Genomic DNA, 21,659 nt, shown 5'->3' with positions numbered 1-21,659 from the left:
AGTGTACATGAGGTTTGATTGGATCAACCCTTAAGGGACTGGTCCCAACAAGCAACGCTACTATAGTAACGTTGCTCACAAGCACTGGGTGGAGGCGAAGCTGATCCATTAGGGTCTCCCTTAGCTACAGTGCTCATATTCTAGAGCACCATACTTTAGCATATCAAGCTGCTCAACAGAGCCCAAGGGTCACCCAAGCCTGCCCAAGCCACTGGGATCCTAAACCATAAGGACGACCGGTCATCCGCGCAATTCCAGAAACCCAATAATGCTTATTCTTTCTCTCTCCCCCTCTCTTTCCTCCGACCTTCCTCAAAACCAAAAGCAATGAAAGCTATTATACTGCAAATTGGTAGCACCTGCGGCCACTGTTTCAACAGGTTTCACATTAACATTTATCTTGGAAAAACCAACTAGTAAAAATTGCGGCGAACTTTTCAAACCATCCATAACAATGCGGGAACTCCGAGCATCATATCCACGGAAACAAATGTAGCTAGTGGTTGTCGAACATTAACCATCACTCACCGGGAAGGAAGTCTGCGCGTCATTGTGGCCTTTGCAGCTTGAACCAGCGATCCAGCACATATCGCAGGTTGCCAAAAGAACGATATCTCTTCATTCATAGAGCTGGCATACACAACGTGTGCGGAGCACCCCACGTTTTCAGGAAGACGAAACCGTTGACACTCGAGTAACCAGCCAACGAGAGCATTGACACCGGGCTCGTGGAAACTAGGAGTGAGTTGAAGCGCGTCGGCGTCGTACAGCACAACCATCGTCTTAGTCGAAGGCTGTCTAACGAAAGACTGCACTACGTGTCCGTAATCATTCACTTGGATGCAGAAGTCTAGCGTTTCCTTGGCATGAGCGACTAGCACAACGTGACCATCGCCTCTTGTCAGGAGTCCCACGAAGGAGGACGACTTCTGAGCCAATGATCGCGTCAGAGTATCCCTGAATACGTCGATCGCGGCATCCGTGGCTTTGGATTCAGGCAGCAACAGCGATGCGACGCATGCAATATTGGTCGCCGCGTCGTTCGCACATCCCACTAGAATTCCTGTGCCTTGGCACAGCTGCACAGGTAAGAAAATATTCGCGTAGCTACTCGTCATCTTGGATATATCTTGGAAAAGAGGCGTTTCACGCGCAGTTTCGATTTCACCTTGTCGCCATTTTGAATGTTGCTTTGCGTTGCCAGCTGCTTTTCTTGAATGCTGCTAACTGTGCTAACGTCGTAAAACTTTCTCTCATTAAAAATAAATATTCGATAAACTAAATATAAACTAAAGTGTCTAGTGTAGCATTGTCCCATCAAAATTAATACAGTATTTTTGTAGCTAAATATTTCTATAACTATCAGTCAACGAAGACTGGCTTACGTCAAATAGCAACAAGACAAGCCACGTCGCGCCTAGCCAAGATGGCGGCGCCTGATCGGCAGATATCGAAACCGATTGCAAAGTTCGGCGATCTTCCTTCGAACATCACGCCCTTGGAGTACCACAGACCTCGCCATCTATGTGCTAGCAGTGGCTGCATAGGATTGAAGCTTACCGCGCGTTTCGTTGAGCGTCGCGGAAGCTTCGGCGAGGCGTCAGGGCAATGACGTCACGATGGAAGGGATCGACGAAAACACTAGCAGCGGTGACAGCGATGAGCCGACGGCCGACGACGCTAATCCACGTGTCGCTCCACAGGAGCAGTGCTCCGAGTCCGAAACACGCGTTGACGAGGACAGTCTCAGTAAGCTCAGACAACGCCGGAGGACAATGACGTCGTACGCACGTGAGCTCTTCTTCCTAACGCTCCTGCTCCTCGCGAGCTGGGCGGCGTTGCACGAGACGACCAAGAAGACGCGGCTGGCCGGACCGCCGCGACGTTTCTTCTCGAAGCACTCACCCGTCAACGACTCGTACAGGTGTGTAGCTGGCCAGGTACACACTCGCCAGCATATGCGAGGTGCTGACAACTTGGCCTGCCTGAAAAAAATCCGCAGAAAAGTCATACGTAATTGGGCTACATAACGCTCGTGACAAAAACTACCCATGTTTTTAGTGACTAGTCCTACTGTGTCAGAAAGTGGTCTTTTCAAAGCCGGGTAGTGGACCACCAGTGCGCTTGAGTGGGGTTTCAGTTTCCTAGGGGTGTTGCATTAAATGGTTAACGTCGCAAAAGTATATCATCCTAAAGAAAGCAGCCACACCAGGAAAAGCAGTATCATCGTCGCTGTTCGTCGGCCTATTTTTCGAATGTGGGCGTTGTTTTTCAAAAACGAAAAATTGCGGCAAATATAAACGCTAGATGCGCAAATAGAGAGCGGTCGATGAAGCCTGGAAAAGTACATTGGAGATGCGGGCTTTTCAACTGAAAGCATTTTAGTCTAATGTAGCTTACGTTGCAGATCAATTGAATTAAAATAGCAAAGACCAACAGTCGTTGTTTCTGACCTCATAAAAATGGCGCATACCCACAAGAGGGATTGGTCACGTCCAGGCGGTGATTACAGTTTCTGAGATTCCATTCTGCAGAACTAAGATTAGAATTTTGATAAAATCTGGTTCACTGACAGTGATGGTTGAGTGTGGTGCATGGGTTGCTGGACTTTTAAAGTATTGAAATTAATAAAATAATAATAATAAATAATTAAAGAATACATAATTAGGAATAGCAAAAATGTACATCATAAATAAAGGACAAAAATTATAACAACCAGTTATAATGGAAAACGTTTTGATTCTAGAATAAAATTTTGTATGGCACAGCATACATTCCCATCGGCACGTCCCATCATAGAAGCGGCAAGAGACAGAACAACCACTGACGACAAATGCTAGCTAAGTTTCTGCAATGGCATTTCTAAACACTGCCTGCTTAGCTATGTATGTCGGTGACAGAAGAGCAAAAAATGTTCAGTTGTTTCTGGCTCATCACAATATTAGTACAAAGGAGAGGTTGCAAGACCAGGCCTGTAAAGGTAAAATTTTAGTTGAACACAACAACGAAGTCGCGTGAAGGAAACTTCAAGTTTGCGATACCAGCAGGTTTTGCTCCTCCGAGGGAATAGAAGGTGATGAAAATCATCCAGGGAAGTAAGGGCATTAACGTGTAATTCTCGCCTTAAAATATAATTACGAAAACGTGCTGCCGTGACGATCGCAGAGATTGGAAGGAGTTCAAAGATCGTACCACTCGGGGCTGCTTTCGCTAAAGCATTAGCAGAGTCATTGAAATGAAGGCCCCTGTGGCCAGGAACCCAAACTGTCCTAAACGACTGGACATGATGAAGGATGAGAAATTTAAATGTGCGAACTTCGACTCAGTAGACTCGGGTAGGGAAGTGCACAACGATAATGAGTCTGTAAGTATTAAAGCCGTTGAAAAAGAATTTGGAAGCATGCACAGGGCAAGAACTACTGCTAGTAACTCCGCTAAATAAATAGGGGTGAAATTCGGTAGACGGAGAGAAGAAGACCAGCCAAGGGACAGAGAGAAAATGCCCACACCCGCCTTTTCTTCACATACTGAAGCATCAGTCACAATTATAACATTTGAGTGGAAGGTCCTCAAGTACCTGTAGTATGCCTTTTACCAAGGGGAAAAGTAGTAATTTGGCATTACGTGGATAAATATCATCGTCGATTATATTCACAAATGATGTGATTGGTCCTACCGGAATGATTTCAGTCATTCGCACATTTAGTGCCAGTGGAGACCCACGTGCGTCGCGTGCGACATTGTTTCACCTCCAGTTAATTTTATTTATTTGGTGTATTTGTTGAACTACCGACAGGGCCAGCAGTCATTGCAATGGTGGGGAGTGGCACAGGTCTACAGTCAGGAGAATGAGGACCAAAGTCCACAGCAGTAAACCACTGGAAATACAAATCATTCATTCCGATGCAGAACGGAACGCATCATTGGACATATTGACAACTGTGTGTACGTATTGGCAATACCGACAACTGTAATCCGTTGGTTTGTTCCTCTGAGTCCTCAAGTGACGCCGTTTCGCGCAGGGGACACCTGGACCCTGACAGACTCCACAAGCACGATATCTCGCTCGTCCTTTACTACGCACCCTGGGACGCTACAAGCAAACGGGCCCGCGATGTCTTCGAGAACCTGGCGTTCCGGTTCAGAGGCCAGGTCGCCTTCGGTGCTGTTAACTGCTGGTGGTTGCATGGCCGATGCCGCAAGCAGTACACGGCCACGTTTTTTCCCGTGGTCGTCGCCCACGTCCGAAGTGTCGGCGATGTCGTCTTCCCCATGAACGTCACACCGACTGCTCGCGCGCTCGAGGGCTTTGTACGACATGTCTCCTTGCCTCTCGTGCGCCTCACTGGCACCAAAGATTTGGTGCCGCTGCTGCGGCGACACACAGCGGTCGTCGTAGGTGCGGTGGGCGACCCCCGCGGACAGGGCTATGAGAGCTTCTACGGGTTCGCGATTCAGGCGCTTAGCCGCGACCCCTGGCGGGAGGTCGCTTTCGCCGTCGTGGTGGACAGCCGTGCTGCAGAGGAGATCGGCATCCAGCACTCTGTGACACTATTCACATGGAATGTGTCATTGGTGAGTGAGTGCTCACTTGTGGCAGTTGTTCTTAGGGGTCGGTGTTGCTTATGTTTTCGGCCTGTGAAATCTTTGCTTTAAGCAGTGAATCAAACGTGCTTCTATTCAATACATTGAACAAATAGAAAAGTCCATGTTCTAAATTTTTCTAAGCAAATCTTATCTGTTCTCAAGTTTTTGAACAGTTTTTAATTGGAAATATTTTTCATTATGGCCCAGTGGAGTTTAAATGACTTTTTCAGAAGTAGGACCCTATCCAGTGCCACACAGCATACTACCACAATCAATTTGGGGGTGAAGGTTTGTAGCGGGCTGCAACACGGTGCATCCTTGCCGTGGCATTTGTAATGCTCAAACATTTGCCATTCAGGATTGGGAACATGACAGTATTTAGCACATGCCACCTCCATGTACAGAATCTGAGGCCATGGCTCAAACTGTTGTTCCTTTCATCAGCTGATACTTGATGCTAGTTTGTTCACTGTCATCACGAGTAGCAAAAGTACTTTTTCTGTGTTTACGGCGTGATGGTCTGGAGTTAATATACTGACTTTGTATTGAGTGTCCACTATCAATATCAGGGTTACGCATTCGATGATTACAGCTTTTATTTTACGAATTATAGCACTGCTGCCAGCGATTCACTTTTTCATATGATTATTCATATTTTGAGAATATATGTGCAAGTAGTCAATATTCATACAAGTATTTGATTCATATTCTGTTCTGTTCTTTTACTATTTGATTCATTTTCAAAATAGTGCTATTTGCACGTCTCTAAAATTGACGAAGATCATGTTTGGGATACTTCAACGAACTGGCGCAGTTTAAAACGTCAATAACTTGAAGGTGGCACACACATAGTGCCGTCCTTCAGCCTGATTTCAGGACTGCTGTGAAGTTCAGAATAGTTGGGGCATTTTTAATGATGCTTGCACCACGCTGTAATCTAAGGGATGCAAGGAAAAGTATACAAGCAGGATGTAGTGCAGCCAACTGATGATATCAGTGGGATCTCCTATGTCAGTGTTGACAAAATTAATGCCACAAATAGAGTGTAGTTTATGTAGCAAGTGACAGACAGACATTTTGGATACTTGGGCCAAAAAGTATGGAACGATGAATGTGTAATAGCAGCCGTATTTCTAAAATAACCATCAAGTTGAACAGCTAAGGTTTGGGACAAAGAGGGCTCTTAGGACATTAGAAGGAAGCCAGCAGTCTCCAAAACCAAGGAGAGCATAAGGGAGTGTTTCTTTCTATATATTTTTAAATTTTTCGGTGTTAATAAGGAAATTAAAATTTTAATAAGTTTTACAAAAGAGAATATTGATTAGAATGTATAAGAAAAAATAGCCCCATGCTGCCAGTAGAATTCAAGCCAACGACCTCTGTATGCGAATTATGCCACTCTGTCATTTAAGCCATGGTGGCGACTGTCTAGCCTTCTAGTTTCATTTGTACTTCTGCTGCGCGAATCTAACCACGGGGACTAATGTCGCATTTAAATGTGCAGTCTGCATGTTTCTTTTTCTCTTTTTGTATGTGGCTCTTGGTCATGCTGGCCCGAACTATTTGAAATTGCATTTTATTCGTAACAATATTTTACTAAAAATTTTCTTCAAATCTCGGACTTTACCATCATGTCATATTATGCAAATGAAGAAGATGAGTCATTCCTCATCGTTCGGTCGTTCTTACCAATATTCCTAACAACAGTGGTATCAAAAAGTGAGTGTAGGGCTGTTAAAACCAAATTCCTCGAAAAATGCTTATAGTCGCGATTTTTTGGGATTCCTGGGAAACTGGGGGACTATTGCAACATTCACTTAAAGCCAGCGGTCACCAAAACCAAAGAAAAAATAGGGGGAATGTGTTTTCTTCCTTAGTTTATGGTGTTGTTCAATGAAAAATTAGTATTGGCTCATTTTTGCCTGAAAGGAAATTGATCAGGAAGTAGAAAAAAATCAACCACATATTACTAGTGGAATCCAAAGTCCAAGGCCACAAGTCTGACCCAACTCAAATTTTCAAAAACCATTGCAAAAAAGACTTGCCGAAGCACTCTCAATGAGCCGTCATCATCTTGATTGGTGATTCAGGTGATAAAATTGCATCCATACTGGGCTGCTGCAGATCATTTGGTACTTGGCTCAATATGATATATGTCGAGGGTGTAATGGGGCGATGCCGTTTTTTTGCTTCTGTGAGGTGTACATAAAAGCACATCATGCTCTAATACTGACGCAAAATAGTATGGAGGAGGTTAACTTGATACGCCCAGCTTATATGCATCATCATTTGCATTCACAACCTTGCATTGACCCTTGACCACTTACCTATCATTAGGCATCATCATCAGCCCAACTGCATGCACTGCAGGCCAAAGCCTTCTCCTATTTCTTTATCTATCCTGTCCTGTGCCATGTGCGGCATTGTCACACCTGTGCACTTCCTAATCTTGCCCAAATACCTGACTTTATGCTATTCCCTGCTGCGTTTGCCTTCTTTTGGGATCCACGCCGTCACTATAGGGAACTAGAATAGACTGTGTAGCGACATGGTCTTAAAAGAAAGCCGTCACGCCACGGACAGTATTAATGTTTTTGAGCAGTCATATCTTTTCGCCTAAGCACTCTCGGGAATGCGGGCTGTGCGACCAAACTGCAGTACTTTGTCATATTATACACCATACGCATGCGCAAGGCAAGTGATCAATTCTTTATGTCGAACTTGGTGCCGCTAGTGTTGTCGCTAGTGGTCCAATGTGTAATTGCTGCCACACGCTACACTGTCTTCTAGTAAAATGTGTCATTATCCTCAATTGCCATCAGTTCCTTACCTTCACATTACACCTCCCGTCCATGCCCATAGAATGTTGTCAACTCGCGTTTGTTTCCTGACTCACCCTGCCTGCTTCCTATTTCTTAATGTTACACCTACCATTTTCCATTGCATAGCTCTATGCATTGTCCTCAGTTTAAGTAGAACCCTTTTTGTTAGCCTCCACGTTTCTTCCCCATTGGTGAGGACTGGTAAGATACAGTTGTCATATATTTTTTGCGTTAGGGGTACTTGTAAGCTGGCATTCACTATCTCAGAGTACTCGCCAGATGCCGACCTAATCTGATCCTTCTAGTTATTTGCCTTTTGTGGTGTAGATCTGCTGCCACTGCTTGTCCTGATTAGGCACATTCTCTTACCTCTTTTCAATGATTTGTTGCCTGCCATATGCTGTTGCTGTCATGTCGTTTCTATTAGGGAAAAAAACCATAATCAAATGTGGTGGTTCTACAGATAAGTGCTAAACCATAAAGAAGTGTCTGATGGCGAATTCGGTTGGGGGGACGAGAGCAGAGGCGCCGAGCATTGCAGAATGGTACACGAGCACGCCGAGTGAGGGTGTAAATGTCCTCCCACGGGAATGCTCTCTGCGTGTTGAGAGCAGCGAGCCACTACCACATGACTGCAATTTTCTTCTCAGAATTCTCCACCTGCCCGCAATGGTGGCAGTTGCAACCCGAGGAGAGGCCAACGCTCATGAAGAACCGCTTGTTTTGTATGCCTTTGGTTCTCACAGCACGGCGATTTGCCTCCTTTGGCCCTTTCGACGCCAGCAGCAACTCTCAAACATGCATACAGCACCTGAGCAATGCTTTACGCTCCTGACTCAAATTCGCTTGATTCCGAAGAGCTCGCCGAACGCCGTCGCGACTCAAGAGTAAAAAAAGAAAGACGGCGCGGATATGATGCTTTGTGTCATGTGACTTCCTCTACCCATGTGACTTCCTCTACACTTGCTTTAGACGAGAGAGCAGCCGGAAGTGCACTCGACTGTTCTCAGCAGAGGAAAAGCCCTCCTCCTTTACCATTGGAAGCCAGTGATTTTACTGCTGCTCTCCCACTGGAGGGCGCCCGCTTGTCTGAGAGCACTTTTGGAGGGCTCTTGAGTGCACCTGCTCTCCCACTTGAATTCGACATGAGTTTGTGTGATTTGTTGAGTTTGCATAATTTGTTCATGTTTGAACTTTGGCCATCACAAATGTTGCTTTAGTGGAAGCTGTCAGATTCGCTTCTTGGTTACAGGCAATGGAAATATAAATGAATAGATGAAACTTGATTGGTGAGTGAATCCAAGAAGTGGTCTGTTTCAGTGCAGTGATGTTATAGTGGTAAAAAGAGATTAAGCGTGAACACAGTGTCATCCATTTGTAACATGGGATTGGCCCATTTTGTATTTTTCTTCTTTTTTTCTTTTTCACAGGGCTACAATGAGAAAGGCGTTGACTACAAGACTGCACTTGATTGGACGTTCAACAAAGCTCGTGAGGTATCCCACTCTGTTTACGAGTCAGTTTAAGCTACTTTGGACCAAATATTTGAACCCTCCTTACCTCAGTGAGGATGTTTTAAGAGTGGCTCGCCTTTCTTTACTAAATTATTTAGTATGCCTTACTAAGAAGTCCTCAGTCCTTGTTTGACTTGAATGTATGCTTCACTCACAACCATGTGCTCTGCGCTTCTGCAGTAGGACGACTCCAGCGGCTACAATGACTCTGTGTTCAAAAGGGCAGCTTCATCCTTACTAAACTTTGTATCCATAGCCAGCACCTAGGTTCGACGAGTTCGGCAGACTTGTTTTTCTGTGGCTGAGTTTGCATATCGCGGTATGCATGTGTATTTGTCTCTGACAGTGGCATGGGAGCATGACAAACTGTTTTTTTGCTGCCAAGACATCTGTGGAGCCCTAAGACAGTGTGCATTATTGCACATATTTTAAGGGCACATAAATATAGACATGCATTCAGTTATGTGCACATTATGCTAGCATTAGGTGCATGCGCATGTGTGTGTTTGAATAACAGATACAAAGTTGACTGTGTGTGCTAGTTTTTCTTTATTTAGACAGATATTTTTCTGTTATCAGACACATGGTGTCGGCCCCTGTTGTGTGTAAGCGGCTCTTCATAGCTCTGAGGGCCTCATTACCAAAGGAGCGGCTAAGAGCAGCTTGAAATTTCAATGCTCCCCTCAGTGCTTCCTTTGCTTAAGGAGGGCTGCTCACTTGAGTCTAGAGAAACCATATAAGGGAAGGGGGGCTCTAAAATTTTCCCCTAAATTGCTGTAGTCCAGTGTGATCGTGAATTTTATGCAGATGCGGACGCTTCATTGGATCGCTCCCTCCGGCCTGAAAAGCAGGAGTTTGTCGAGGCTTGTCGAGAACCAGTCTGCGCTGATCCTGTACACAGAGCACGGAAGCCAAGAATATTTTCAGGTACCAAGTTGCTTTATTAACTTGTCTTTACTGCTCCTGATGCAGTAGAAGCATAGACTGTGAAAGGTGCATATCCAGAAAAGTTGTTGATGCTTTGCAACACTGGCTGATTTGGCCTGCTCGGCACATCCGAAACTTGGCAAGGACAAACATCGGCGCTTTTATGTTCACTTTTTGATGACTTTTAAGGCTGGGGATCGGGAGCTACAAGATTGAAACAGACACTTTCTACGCAGCAGAACATATTCACCATTCTCAGTTTTTAATTTTCAGTTTGAGCATAGTGGATTATTATTACACATATTTCAAACAAAACTGCCAATTTCTAATGTTGGAAACTAAGGCAAAAGTTACGGTCAGTGGGATTCATTCCATGGCGTAACATTGAAGCATTACGATTAGTCTTCCTGCGCTTCGTGTCTCTTGTAGGCAGCTCCAGCTACTACAGGAGACCCATATGTGTCTTTGAATTTGCTTTCATGGTGTGTTTGTAATATTGGGAAGCTTCTGGAGACGTCTGAATGCGTGGTGGGTGGCACCTTCTGTAGATTGAATTTAGGTCAGTGCAGACCTACGGGAAGGACAATCGGTGGTTTATTGGCGGCGAGTGGAGTCTCATAGGTTGGAAATGCATGTTCTGGGCCTGGAGGGTGCCCGGAAGGTGAAGTGTTCATGTGCCAACGTCAATGCCTGACTTTTTTTGTGATTGTAGGTGATTGTTGGCATCGAATCCTGTATTGCCTCCTCACTGCCAAGAAAACCTTCTGTGTGACGTTTTACTTCCAAAGTGTGCTACTAGTATAGTTTTTCCTTTAACCTTGCCGCATATGGTGCGCGTGGGTACAGAAATTAAAATATGTGGAAGGTTGATAACCCACTTTGGAATAGAGTTGCAGGCTCTTGAAGTGGCTTACATCACTAGAAGTATGTCAGCGCCTTTTTTTGTCTGTAGAGTGGGACTAGAGCCACTGCCGCAAACCTGAGTGAAGGGTGTGCTTGCAAATTAGATATGTAAAATTTGATTCTTTACAGTTTTAATAGACAGGGCCAGAGAGAACAGCATTTTTCATCATTATTGAAAATGCAGCATGACCCTTGACAAAGTTAAAAAGATCACAAGAGAATGTGACAAATGTTGGTTGGTCTTTCTTCATTTTTTCTGTGCATTGTGCTTTGGTTTCTTTGTGATGAGCAATGACCTAGACTTCTGATGCTACTGTAGCCGGGCTGTGTCTGATTATCATGTGCCGGAAATTTGGAAAAAAAATTTCGTCTTTAATGTAGCACTTCATGTTTTTGTGAAGAACTACAGTTTCGTGCGGATATAGCAAAGTTCTATTATAGTATAGTGAATTTGTCAGTATTATGCCGTTTCTGAATCCCCCAATGCTGAGCCACTTCTTTGAAGTATGTGTATTTGCGAACTCCATCTAATGACAGTATTGCTTTAATAAATATATAATAATCTAATTAATATATCGCAGTGATTGACCTTGATATAGTAAAAACTATTATTGACTAGCTAATATTGAGTGGTGAGTTAGTTGAAATTTGGCTGATGACGGGAACGAGCAAACACGGTTCTTGTAATGTCTCGTTCACCTGTGTATGGAAAATGCAGCCACCTCTGCAGCTTTCACTTCTGTAACGTCACATCAAGTTCATGCTCAGAAACAGTGCGTGACAATAGGACAAAACAAAAGGCATGGGACGAGTGGTACAATGACTTCCTAGAGCAATGGTGGCCAGGCAGACAGAGAAGAGTCGAGGGAAGAGGTAGTTGTCTGCAGCTGCTACCACATCCCCTGCCTCTTGCTAACCCACATGCGATGACATTGTGCTGGTTGTGTCAGTGTGGCGGCGGCTGCTGTCACAGTCGCATCATCTGCGCGATCACAAAATATTTTCGTGCACCCGTGACTTACTGGCGACTACTGTGAACATGTCTGAGGCGATTCCTCCAACATTTATGTCTTATTTTCATTTTTGTTCTGCATTGTCTTCAAAAAGAGGCTTTAATTAAAACCTGCATTTGAAGAAAAATTGAAGACCTTTCTCGCTTTTCGTTACATCCAGGCTTGACTGTTATTGCTTATTTCAATGTTCCTTGAGAGTCTTACTTCAACTTATATTTCGTCTTTCCTTTCATGCAGCTGCATCAGCTGTCCCAGGATTACCAGGCATGCGAGCTGAAGGGCCGCTTTTCTGGGCTGGGCTGCCGCACTAACAGCACGGTCAATTTCGTGGCTCTTGATGGCCGGCACACGGAATTTGCACCGCCCGGGCTTCTCTCTGACGGACTCCCTACTGCAGTTATTTATGCAGCGAAGGTGTGTGTCTGTTAAGTGTTCCCAGTTTGGCGGGCCATGAAATGTTGAGAGAGAAACATTACTGCTGAAGAAAAATAAAAGGAAGGGCGTAGAAGTGACTCTCGCAGTGAAAATCAGGCACTGTTTCTTCATATCATTGGAACGGTCTTAGCTTCACTTAAAGCGATGTGGTGAGTTGAATTAATGGCTTTTGTAGGCAGAAAAACAAACAAACAAACAAACTTATGGACATTTTGCTCCATCATCGAAAGACTCGAATCAGTGAAAATATTATGTAGTTGCTGTTTGCCATGCTTTGGGTTGATGCTATCAATACTGTGAAATCAAAAACTCTAACATGTTGTCTTGTGTCATGACCTACGATAAAGGATTCTTGGGTCATCTGAGCAGTGTTTTGGGAACTTTTGAAAGAGTAGAGACACGAAATTTGTGTACTATGTTTTTGATTTGGATTAATGTGCAAAATGTAAAATGGCTTCAGAAATAGGGTTTTGGGCGGATACAAAATGCTTGCATTGTGTAGACTACAGTTCACTGTGACTTCGTGCTGCATACAAGACCTCAAAAGTAAGCCAATGGCTTGCTAGACATTTTTAAAAGCTCACTTTTGCGCCTTGCTGTCACCTACTGTGCTGAATTTCTGCTCTAATTCCCACACATGATATCGTGTAGCGCTTGTCAGCAGCGGAGGGCTTTGAGTGTTTTCCCACCTCCAGCATCGGGAGAATTCATTGAGCCCAGTGAGCCTGTCGACGAGTCTCTCATTGGTTTGGCACCATGTTCTCTCATGCCGTTTAAATTGTGGTTTCAGTTGTCATGTGGTAATTGGGATGTCACAGTTAGGTATGAGAGTACATGAGGCGTAGAAAAGCTGCAGTATACAGTCGATGACTGATTTTTCGGACACCCAATTTTTCAGACATGCTTGATTATTCGGATTTTTTCTTGACATACCTTATAAAGTCAATGTGTTATGTGGCTCAAAATTTCGGACACTCTAGGGAGGGCTATTCAATTTTTTGGACATTCCAAGCATCAGCCGGGCCAACTGCCACACAGTTTAAGCAGTGTTGCTGCCATCTTGTTTGTTTACTTTTTCCTTCGATAGCCTCGAAACCGGTGCCGGCCTTGCGGCCTCCTCAGCTAAACTGATGCTGGATCGAGGCTATATTATTTGCCTAGCAGCTTCCGCTCCCGGAACAATGTCGCTGCTGGCTGCCAGAGTGCTTTTTTTTTTCTTTTAGCTTGATCGCTTCGACTGCCTGTTTTTCTGTGTTTGCCGTGCGTTTCACGTGCGTTGCCGAGCATAGCGAGTAGGGCTAGCCGCGGTCGTGGTGATGCAAGAACTATGTTCTGTCGCTACTGTGGCTTGCATTTAATTGAATCGGCTTCAGTTCTTCAAGAAGCTGTTTCTGGATTTTATAAGGAGCTTTCTTTTTGTTACGTTTTTGCGTGCAATGTGGCAGCGAGAAGGCACTCAATGGAATCGGTATTGTGATCCAGTGGTCGGTGGGGGTGGTGCGCCTCGACAGTGGGAAAACCTACTCTGTCGATTTGCTTGGAGCACTTAGTACGCTCGCCGATGCGTAGAAGCACCCACAACGCTGTGCAATTGCTTCCGCCACGCGGGATTTGTGCTGAATGACGAGTCGGCTGCCTTGGATGAGGAGAGCGTTGTGGAGCAGCTGTCAGGCAGTGAGCAGCTCATTGACGACCTTCGCACTGCAGGTATCGAAATTTCATCGACCGTCTAGTTTTCAGAGTTCATAGACGTGGACCACGAGTTGGAACTGTGCACTGGGCTCACTGAGGCAGAAGTTATTCGCCAAGTGCTTGCGGAGTCTGAGAGCGACGACAACGATGACTCACCTGCAGTAGCGCAGCCGACGCAAGCTGAGCTGATGCAAGTGGTCGCAACCCTTGCGTCTGCTTACGGCGACACTATAACGCTCGCCGAAATTCAGGCGGAGCTGTTAGCACGGAAGCGGAGCGTGGTGCAGAAAAGCATTCATGACTTTTTCCGGCCTCAAAGTCAATAATAGGCAATAAATTGAGCTTTTTTGGTGTACATTTGTTGTTTTTTCGGACTGCCCAATTTTTCTGACATTTTCACGGTCTGTTGAGAGTCCGAAAAATGGATCGTCAAATGTAATTGCTGTTTCTTCTCTCTCTGTCATATTAGCTTCTGGAGGAAACTAGTGTAAGATTTGGAGTCAATTGAAGTGACCCCCACCCCACCCTCTCACTTCAGGTTTTAAAATTAAAAAATAAAAGATATAGGTAGACTAACAAACTGTGTGGACACAATATTTTGGGATGTCAGTGAGCGATTCCAGAATGCTTCCTTTTCACTCTTTTTCTCTTTGACCCTAGGACCAGGCTCAGTATCTCATTCGAGGACCAGTCACAGCTCCAACATTGAAGAAGCTGGTTGTCGACTTCACTGATAGGATCCTGGACCGCCATTTAAACTCTGTTGGACCTAACTCAATCAGGGTGGATCGCAGCAATCGCCTCGTTGCGGAACTCAGTGGGAGGGCCTTCCGGCAACTCATGCTGGACACTACACACGTGAGCAGAGCATAGACCGTGCTTTGCGAATTTTAAAGCGCTCTCAGATGTCTCAATTCGCTATTTTGTGAGCATTTTTCCTAGGGCTGAGTGGCACCCGCTACCAGGAGTTTACGGAATGCTGTAGCACGCTAGAAAAATATGGATTTGACGAGAATCTTTGCGCACAGAGTTGATTAAACTTGTGTAACATAATATGAGTATGTCAGTTGCAGGGAACACCCTTAAACTTTGAGCCACGCAATGGGAGTGCAGAGAAATGAGAAATTAGTCTTTTTTTTTTAGTCACAATCCATAATCTTTTGACAGCAGATGTACAACATGGATTTCTGAAGTGTAGCATGCTTCACAGGATAAGCACTGCAGATAATTTGACAAAATGGTTAACCAAGGTAGCCCTGTCACAGTTGCAGTGTGTGAGGGAGCTTTGTAGTTGTAGTATTTCATGTCTCAATGCTTCAAATTTCGCCATACCAAACGTGGCTTGCTAAGCTTGTGAGAATGTGAAGGAAATGGTCTTATCAGTTGAGCAGTGTTTGTGACATGAGAAACTTGGTTGGGGCTTCAATGCCATGACTTGCACGATGTATGTTAATTATAAAAGCTTTTTGTGCACCTTTTTGCATTCACTAACTGTGGATTCCTTGATTCTTGTGTGCTGCCTCCTCCAGGATGCCGTCGTGCTCTTTTATGCGTCCTGGTGCGGCTTCTGCAAGTCCATCTACCACCACTTCTTTGCCGCTGCAAAGTTCTTCAAAGGGTTCAAGGGCCTTCTTTTTGCCAGGTCAGCATTTTTATCATGCAGCGTTTGCTCACTGCTGGAATAGAATTGGTCACATATAGTTGTGCACAGTCTCATGGCTATGGAATGATCAGGCTGTGCAATGGTCAAGCGGTGATTGAGTTGTGTTGATCGCTTTGGATCATTCGGTGTGTTGGTAATTTGGGGCTAGAAGGTGCAGTGCTTTGAATGACCCAGCGATGCGGAATATAGAGCTTATGTTTAGATGCTTTTGATTTAGTAGGTGATTCCGGACCTTTTTCTTTTTTACCGTGCATAACAAAGTAATTGTACACTCTTTTAACACTGGACATTTTATACTGTTTAGGTGATGTCTGACTTTGCCCTTTGTCCTTTTGCTGAGCAGAAGAAATAGGAAACTTTCTTCCATTTGTGCACGAGTGCAGCAGCATTTGCCAGCTTGTGTATTAAGCACCACCTAATTTTTACTAGGTAAGGCGTGATAAAACCTGTGTGACTGAAATGTTCCTCATTATTTTACGGCCATGACTACAGTGCAGTCCATTTATAACGATACCAGATATAATGATATATTGCTTACAACGATCAAATTTTTGCGAGTTATCAGTTTTCTCATTGGCCCAGTGTAAAAATAAACCAGATATAACGATCAATTATTGGCGGTACATCGAATACGATAGCTTTATCGCCGTCCGGTAGATGTTTACCACAAAAATTTATCTGAATGTTTGATAAAGAATAAAATACTAAGAAGAAAATGATGTGAACACTCGACATATGCAGCGAAAACGGACTTTTGTGGAGAAATCCTCAAATAGCATTGTGTGCGGTTTGGAAGTGAGCACTATTTTCGTCGTAATTGCTGCCTGTTGATATGCAAAGGGTGCGGCCGTATCGTCATCGCCATCGCATTCGTGGAAGTCGGCGCCATCATATCGACGGCGTGATAGCTCTCGAGACGGAAACAGCAGATTCATCGGGATTTCTGGCAGGTTTTCCAAGGTTAGAAGTCTCATGAAAAAATACGGGCATTCGCACTCTACGATTTTAACGATCATTCAGGCTGGGGATGTCCTGCAGTTCATCCAGTTGCTAGTTTTGTGCATCGCAAAAAGGACTGCCGCAAGCGTACGCGCTACTGGAAGCAATGCTCACAGAGATTGTCCAACTTCAGCTGCTGCTCAAGCGAGCGTGAGTTGCCGACTTTTTTAAGTATGCTTAAGTTATTTTATGGCTATTGATGTATCCTGTAATAAAGTGTTTAGTGCTCTTTACGACGGTTAGCATTGTTGAACCCCATCTACTCATCGCTGGTAGTAGGTAGGTAAGCCTACATGGAAGGGAAAAATTGTGGACGTGCTTTTTTTTTTTTTCATTTTTTCTTTCTTTCGCTTATCCAGATATACGATAATCGGTTATAACGATCAGATTTTCCGATTTTCTCTATATCGTTATAAGTGGTCTGCCCTGTACGCATGATATGTAGCCAACTACATAATCGGCATAGTGAAATGAGTTAAGCCACGTGGGAATAGTTTTCACAGGGATTTTTGACTTGAACAAGTTCGCCACCTGCAACCCTGCGGACTCATACGGCAAGATAGCAAGATTGTTGTGAAACAGCATTGTTGAATGTATGCATTGACAGTGGTGCGATTGCAGGTACAAGAAGCAAATTGCACGCCACACGGGAGGGCTTCTCAGTAATTTAGATCACCTGAGTAACACATGCTGACATGACAGGGCAGCAGTTTGGCTGTAGGTACAGTTCGGTTCGGTTATCAGATGACCATGGCCACAGTTGCTGTCAGTGTTTTAGTTATATCCTGCTGTTGATAAATCTAATGAACTTTTATGAATTGGTTTTCTCATTTTTCAGGATTGATGCATACAAGAATGACCTGCCCTGGGAGTTCACCATGCAACAGTATCCCACTGTCATTTTCTTTTCACGCAAGTGAGTTTTACCCTTCGGAATTGCAGGCTCATGCTGGCCAGCATGTCTGGGACACCTAGTTTTCAGCAATTCCACAAGAATTCCTGGATTTTTTTGTTGCTTGAGGAAATGTGTTAGGAGTCACATTTTAAACGACATTCTGTATGTGGGCATAAGCAGGCATGATGGGAACTTAATTAATTTGATTGCCAGTATTCTCTAGAAAGATCGAACTTCGTGACATACAAAGGTATACCGATATCTTGATACGCTTGCCTCTCCTCTCTGCTCAAGCAAGCTAGTACGTCTAGTGCTGCAGTGCTGTCTGCAGCTGGCTTGCATAATTACGTAAGGAGAGTAACAATACTTGCACCTATAGTGAAAAGTAGTATTACCATATTTGCATGAACATAATGAGCATTTTCTTGAAAGCTCTTCATGAAGTATATTTTCTGTATTTTGAACTGAAGTCTCAGTGTCATTTGATGTTTTTACGTACACTTCAAGATATGCTCAGTAATCTCACCCACTAGGCTTATAAGACTCTAAGCAAAGCCAATTGTGAATGTCCTTAGGTCATTAAGACACTGTTTGGAACCGCATTGTGAGAAAAAAATTGCTGAAAACATGAAACAAAGGGAGTCAGTTCAGCCACAAGGGAAGGCAGTGATGGTCTCATGAGGAGCAGGCAAGGGAATGGAAAGCAAATGGACATGAAATTTCGTGGAATTTCAAATTTTCCACTGAAGGAAATTAGAGGCTACGTCTGTGATGTGCAGCATGCATCTGATGTAGGTTGAATTCCCATGTTCGAATTCTAGCCGAATGGGCAAGTGTGCAGTGTTTTGTTGTAACTCTATGTTGTGAGCTTATGCAGACAATTTATGGGCGATTGTGCTATTTGTGGCTCAGGCCTCCCATGTATGTGCCGCATTCCGATAACAATACTCTGCTTGCTTTCCTTCTGGCCTGGTTCGTTTAGGCAACACTACTCTGGGCGGTCAGCGCTGCCGAGATATTAACAAAAAATGGAGGGCTGTACATGAATGTTACAAAAAGCCGCACAGTGATAATAATTGGGTTTAGAATTGTGGGTGACAAAATAAAATAACTGGACGCGGGATTGAATCCCGGCCTCAGTGCCCGTTTTTCGATGTAGGCGAAAAGCTAGGCACCCGTATGCTGTGCCATGTCAGTGCACGTTAAAGAACCCCAGGTGGTCGAAACTTCCGGAGTCCTCCACTACGCCGTCTCTCATAGCCTGAGTTGCTTTGGGACATTAAACCCCAAGGCCAGACCAGACCATTGTCGCTACTAGATCTCAGAAATGAGAGAAAAACCACTGCACAGGTTACGGAATAGAAACTCAGTGACACAGTCACAGGGGATACGAGTTCTGACATGATACAGATTCATAAAATTACTTGGCCGAGGTGCATTGCGTATAATGTGTAGAATTTCAAGAGTTCTAAGCTCTGTCTTATGCTATAAATGTATCAGATATGACTGCACCTTACAGCAAAAATTCCGAGAGCAGTGTTGAGTCTGCACTGCAGAACTGCGAAAGCCCGAGTGTTGCTGCTGCACAGGGTGCATCAAGTTTGTTCTCATTATCATCAACTAAATGCACCGTCATTATCATTGCTAATGCCAGGCGTGGCGCAGTTGGTTAAACCGTTCGGCAGTGGATCCGAGAGATGAAGGTTCAATTCCTGGTGGAGACAGGATTTATATTTTTCTGGTGACATCATGATGTCATTCGATTGGCAGCTACAGTGTGAACAGATGGACGCCAACAGTATGAGCCATTAAAGGCTTTCCGCCTCAATAAATGCTGCTCGCACAGTGCCTGTTCACAGTCACATTACACGCTAAGTGTGCCAGCTCCCTGCTTGCACGCTGTTTGTCACAAGCAAGGAGCTATGGTGAATGACCGTGAATAAATTTCATCGGTTTTGCAAATGCACCAGTGTAATGGCATTTTCTAAACTTCTCCTTACAAGATCTTTTTCATTTTTGCTTGATAAACAGTTCAGGGGATGTAACAATTATTTTTATTCTCACCACGTCCTTGTTATCAATGTTTTGCTACATAAGATGAACACAGATTCAAGTCAAATTGTCATACTTTGTGAGATTGATCAAGCCATGTCGTAAATTTCAAGTAAGGCAGGCTAATAATTGTTAGCTGTGGCCACATCTGCTTATTCGTTTCTTTAGAGACTGAATTGAACTCAATTTGTTCTTCCTGTCTGGCTCGTTTGCAGAAAAGCAGACAGCGTCCAGTACTCGGGATTCATCACGACCGCACAGTTGGTGCGCTTTGTGTTGAAGCACCTCCGCCACGAGGTGGCGTGGCAGTTGGTGGAAACGCTCTGTGACTCTCGCCACTGCCTGTTGCGGAACTTGCGCAAGCTGCAGGCGTGGCGCCTGCGCTCTTCAGCGTTGAGCCTCTTTCCAACGACAAAGCTGGCCGAAGCGCACCGTCGAGAACGGACATTACGGAAGATGCTGCTAAGTAGACTACGGAAAGTGCCGTCATGAGGTTCCCTGTATTTTACTAAGTAGAGTACGGAAAGTGCCGTTATGAGGTTGCGCGAGCGCTGTAGCAGAGCGGCGCAGTGCGCTGTACATCTACTCTTTACGTGCGTTCAGGCATCTGTTCGCGATTGGAGTGATCGTGCCGGATGCTTAACGGTGATTCTGGACACAACGAATTTTTGGAAACTTCGGTTACCGCAGTATGCGTGCAGAGATTTCTCCATTTTGAAGCTGCAAGTGCCGGTGAGCGTAGACTTTTGAGATCCGAGTGCTGCTGAGAAAGTATGCTCTCTCTAAGCTGTATACATTTGTCTATGTTTTATACGAAGCGCACAACATTGAAAATTGTTGGTCCCAGGCGTTTGTAATGTGATTGCAAGTCTATAATACCCTGAGATTAATCCTTTCGATTATAGGTTGGAAGATGAGTTATGGCTGGTCATTGCTGTGCTGCTCTACGATGAACTGCATTCAAAGTGACGGATTTCAATATTTTGGACTTTCTGTATCGGGAATTGTCTGGTTTGCTAATCAGACATTTATATTGAAAAAATTGTCATAATTCGTAGTGACATATTTAAGACGAGTATGTAATGTTTTCTTTGTGGGCGTGGCCACATTTATGCACTAAAACATCCAGAAATTTGACTTTATGGAAGCTTGATTTTCCATGTATTCTACCTAATGTTATGAGAAAATGGGAAACCCTAGTGCGTGCTCTGGTTGATGGTGTAATTTTTATTGAACTTAATAAGAAATGGTTCTTTATGGCATTAAGGAGATGAGAGAAGTCTGTGCATAAAAACTTTCAATGCCACTTGTATAATTGTGAATCAGCTACTTTTTGAGTGATCAGTAAGAATGAAATGATGTGTTTATTATTCGGTAAGTTCTGTGCTTCTGTTACCACCACTACTTTTTTAGTTACTTATTCTGGGCAGGGCAGTTCTCTCACACCTAGTCTCTCAATATTCTTGTTGGATGATGGGTGTAGTGTCTGTTTATTTTGACAATCCATTCTCATTACAAAGTTTTTTTCGAGCGGGGGATAGGCGGGGGGGGGGGGGGGGGGGGCTACTCCATTGCTGGAACAAATCCTGACATGCTGTTACGATGATGGGCTTTGTTCTGTGTTACTTGTAACGGGAAGTTGTACAACTGTACAGCCATATAGTTTCTTATAATGATCCTGGGGACTCAACTGTGTGGATGACTGCATTCATATCTTGTATGACACAGTTCAGTGATCTATTTCCTTCCTTGAAAGACATCAGGGATGTTTAACAGGTGCAGTGACCTGCAACTATGCACAAAGGTTTTCCTGTGGTTCCTTATTAACTATCCATTTATCATTAGGGGGCTGCTGTGACCGAGGTGGCTTGCATGGCTGGCTAGGCTTTTGAGCTGTGTTTGCCTTTCATGAATGACAGCACGAGAGAATGTGCCTGTTGGTCACCTTTAAGGTGTCTTCAGAAAGATGTAAATTATCTTGTCAGGAACAAGCGAGTTAAGAGGCCATATTTTTTTACTCATTGTTGCTTTTGAACCATGTATTGAGTTGTACGTGCTTTGCGGGGTAGGAGTACTAGATGAATTTTGAACCGTGACACGTTCACTAACTGCACATTTAGAGGAAAGCTCATGGATGAGTATTGCAGCAGTTATTGT

The 21,659-nt window shown here is 44.3% G+C and overlaps 2 protein-coding genes across 3 annotated transcripts in view; one reads left to right on the top strand and one right to left on the bottom strand.

Moving 5' to 3' along the window:
- PIG-Q (phosphatidylinositol glycan anchor biosynthesis class Q) overlaps window positions 1–1,419 on the bottom strand; it is a 38,139-nt gene extending 36,720 nt beyond the window's left edge. The window contains exon 1 of the mRNA XM_084604330.1: window positions 529–1,419. Coding sequence (XP_084460456.1) covers window positions 529–1,118 — 590 coding nt within the window. The 5' untranslated portion in view covers window positions 1,119–1,419. The remainder of the gene's footprint in view (window positions 1–528) is intronic.
- An 8-nt stretch (window positions 1,420–1,427) lies between these two features.
- Window positions 1,428–21,043, top strand: LOC146189557 (thioredoxin domain-containing protein 11-like). 2 transcript variants are annotated; one of them, XM_084604328.1, is made up of 9 exons: window positions 1,428–1,924; window positions 4,023–4,575; window positions 8,840–8,905; window positions 9,731–9,850; window positions 12,004–12,180; window positions 14,554–14,751; window positions 15,423–15,535; window positions 17,394–17,471; window positions 19,718–21,043. In XM_084604328.1, the coding sequence occupies exons 1-9, from the start codon at window positions 1,620–1,622 to the stop codon at window positions 19,992–19,994; spliced, it is 1,887 nt and encodes a 628-aa protein (XP_084460454.1). In that variant the 5' UTR covers window positions 1,428–1,619; the 3' UTR covers window positions 19,995–21,043. The 2 variants fall into 2 exon arrangements, with proteins under 2 accessions (XP_084460454.1, XP_084460455.1); XM_084604329.1 differs by lacking the exons at window positions 17,394–17,471; window positions 19,718–21,043 and adding an exon at window positions 15,861–16,003.
- The last annotated feature ends 616 nt before the right edge of the window (window positions 21,044–21,659 follow it).

Source organism: Amblyomma maculatum, chromosome 5 (genome assembly GCF_055883805.1).
Source record: "Amblyomma maculatum isolate TAMU_Amacu chromosome 5, ASM5588380v1, whole genome shotgun sequence".
Taxonomy (NCBI): Eukaryota; Metazoa; Arthropoda; class Arachnida; order Ixodida; family Ixodidae; genus Amblyomma; species Amblyomma maculatum.
The sequence above is the reverse complement of the archived record's forward strand: the minus strand, read 5'-3'. Positions and strand labels throughout refer to the sequence as shown.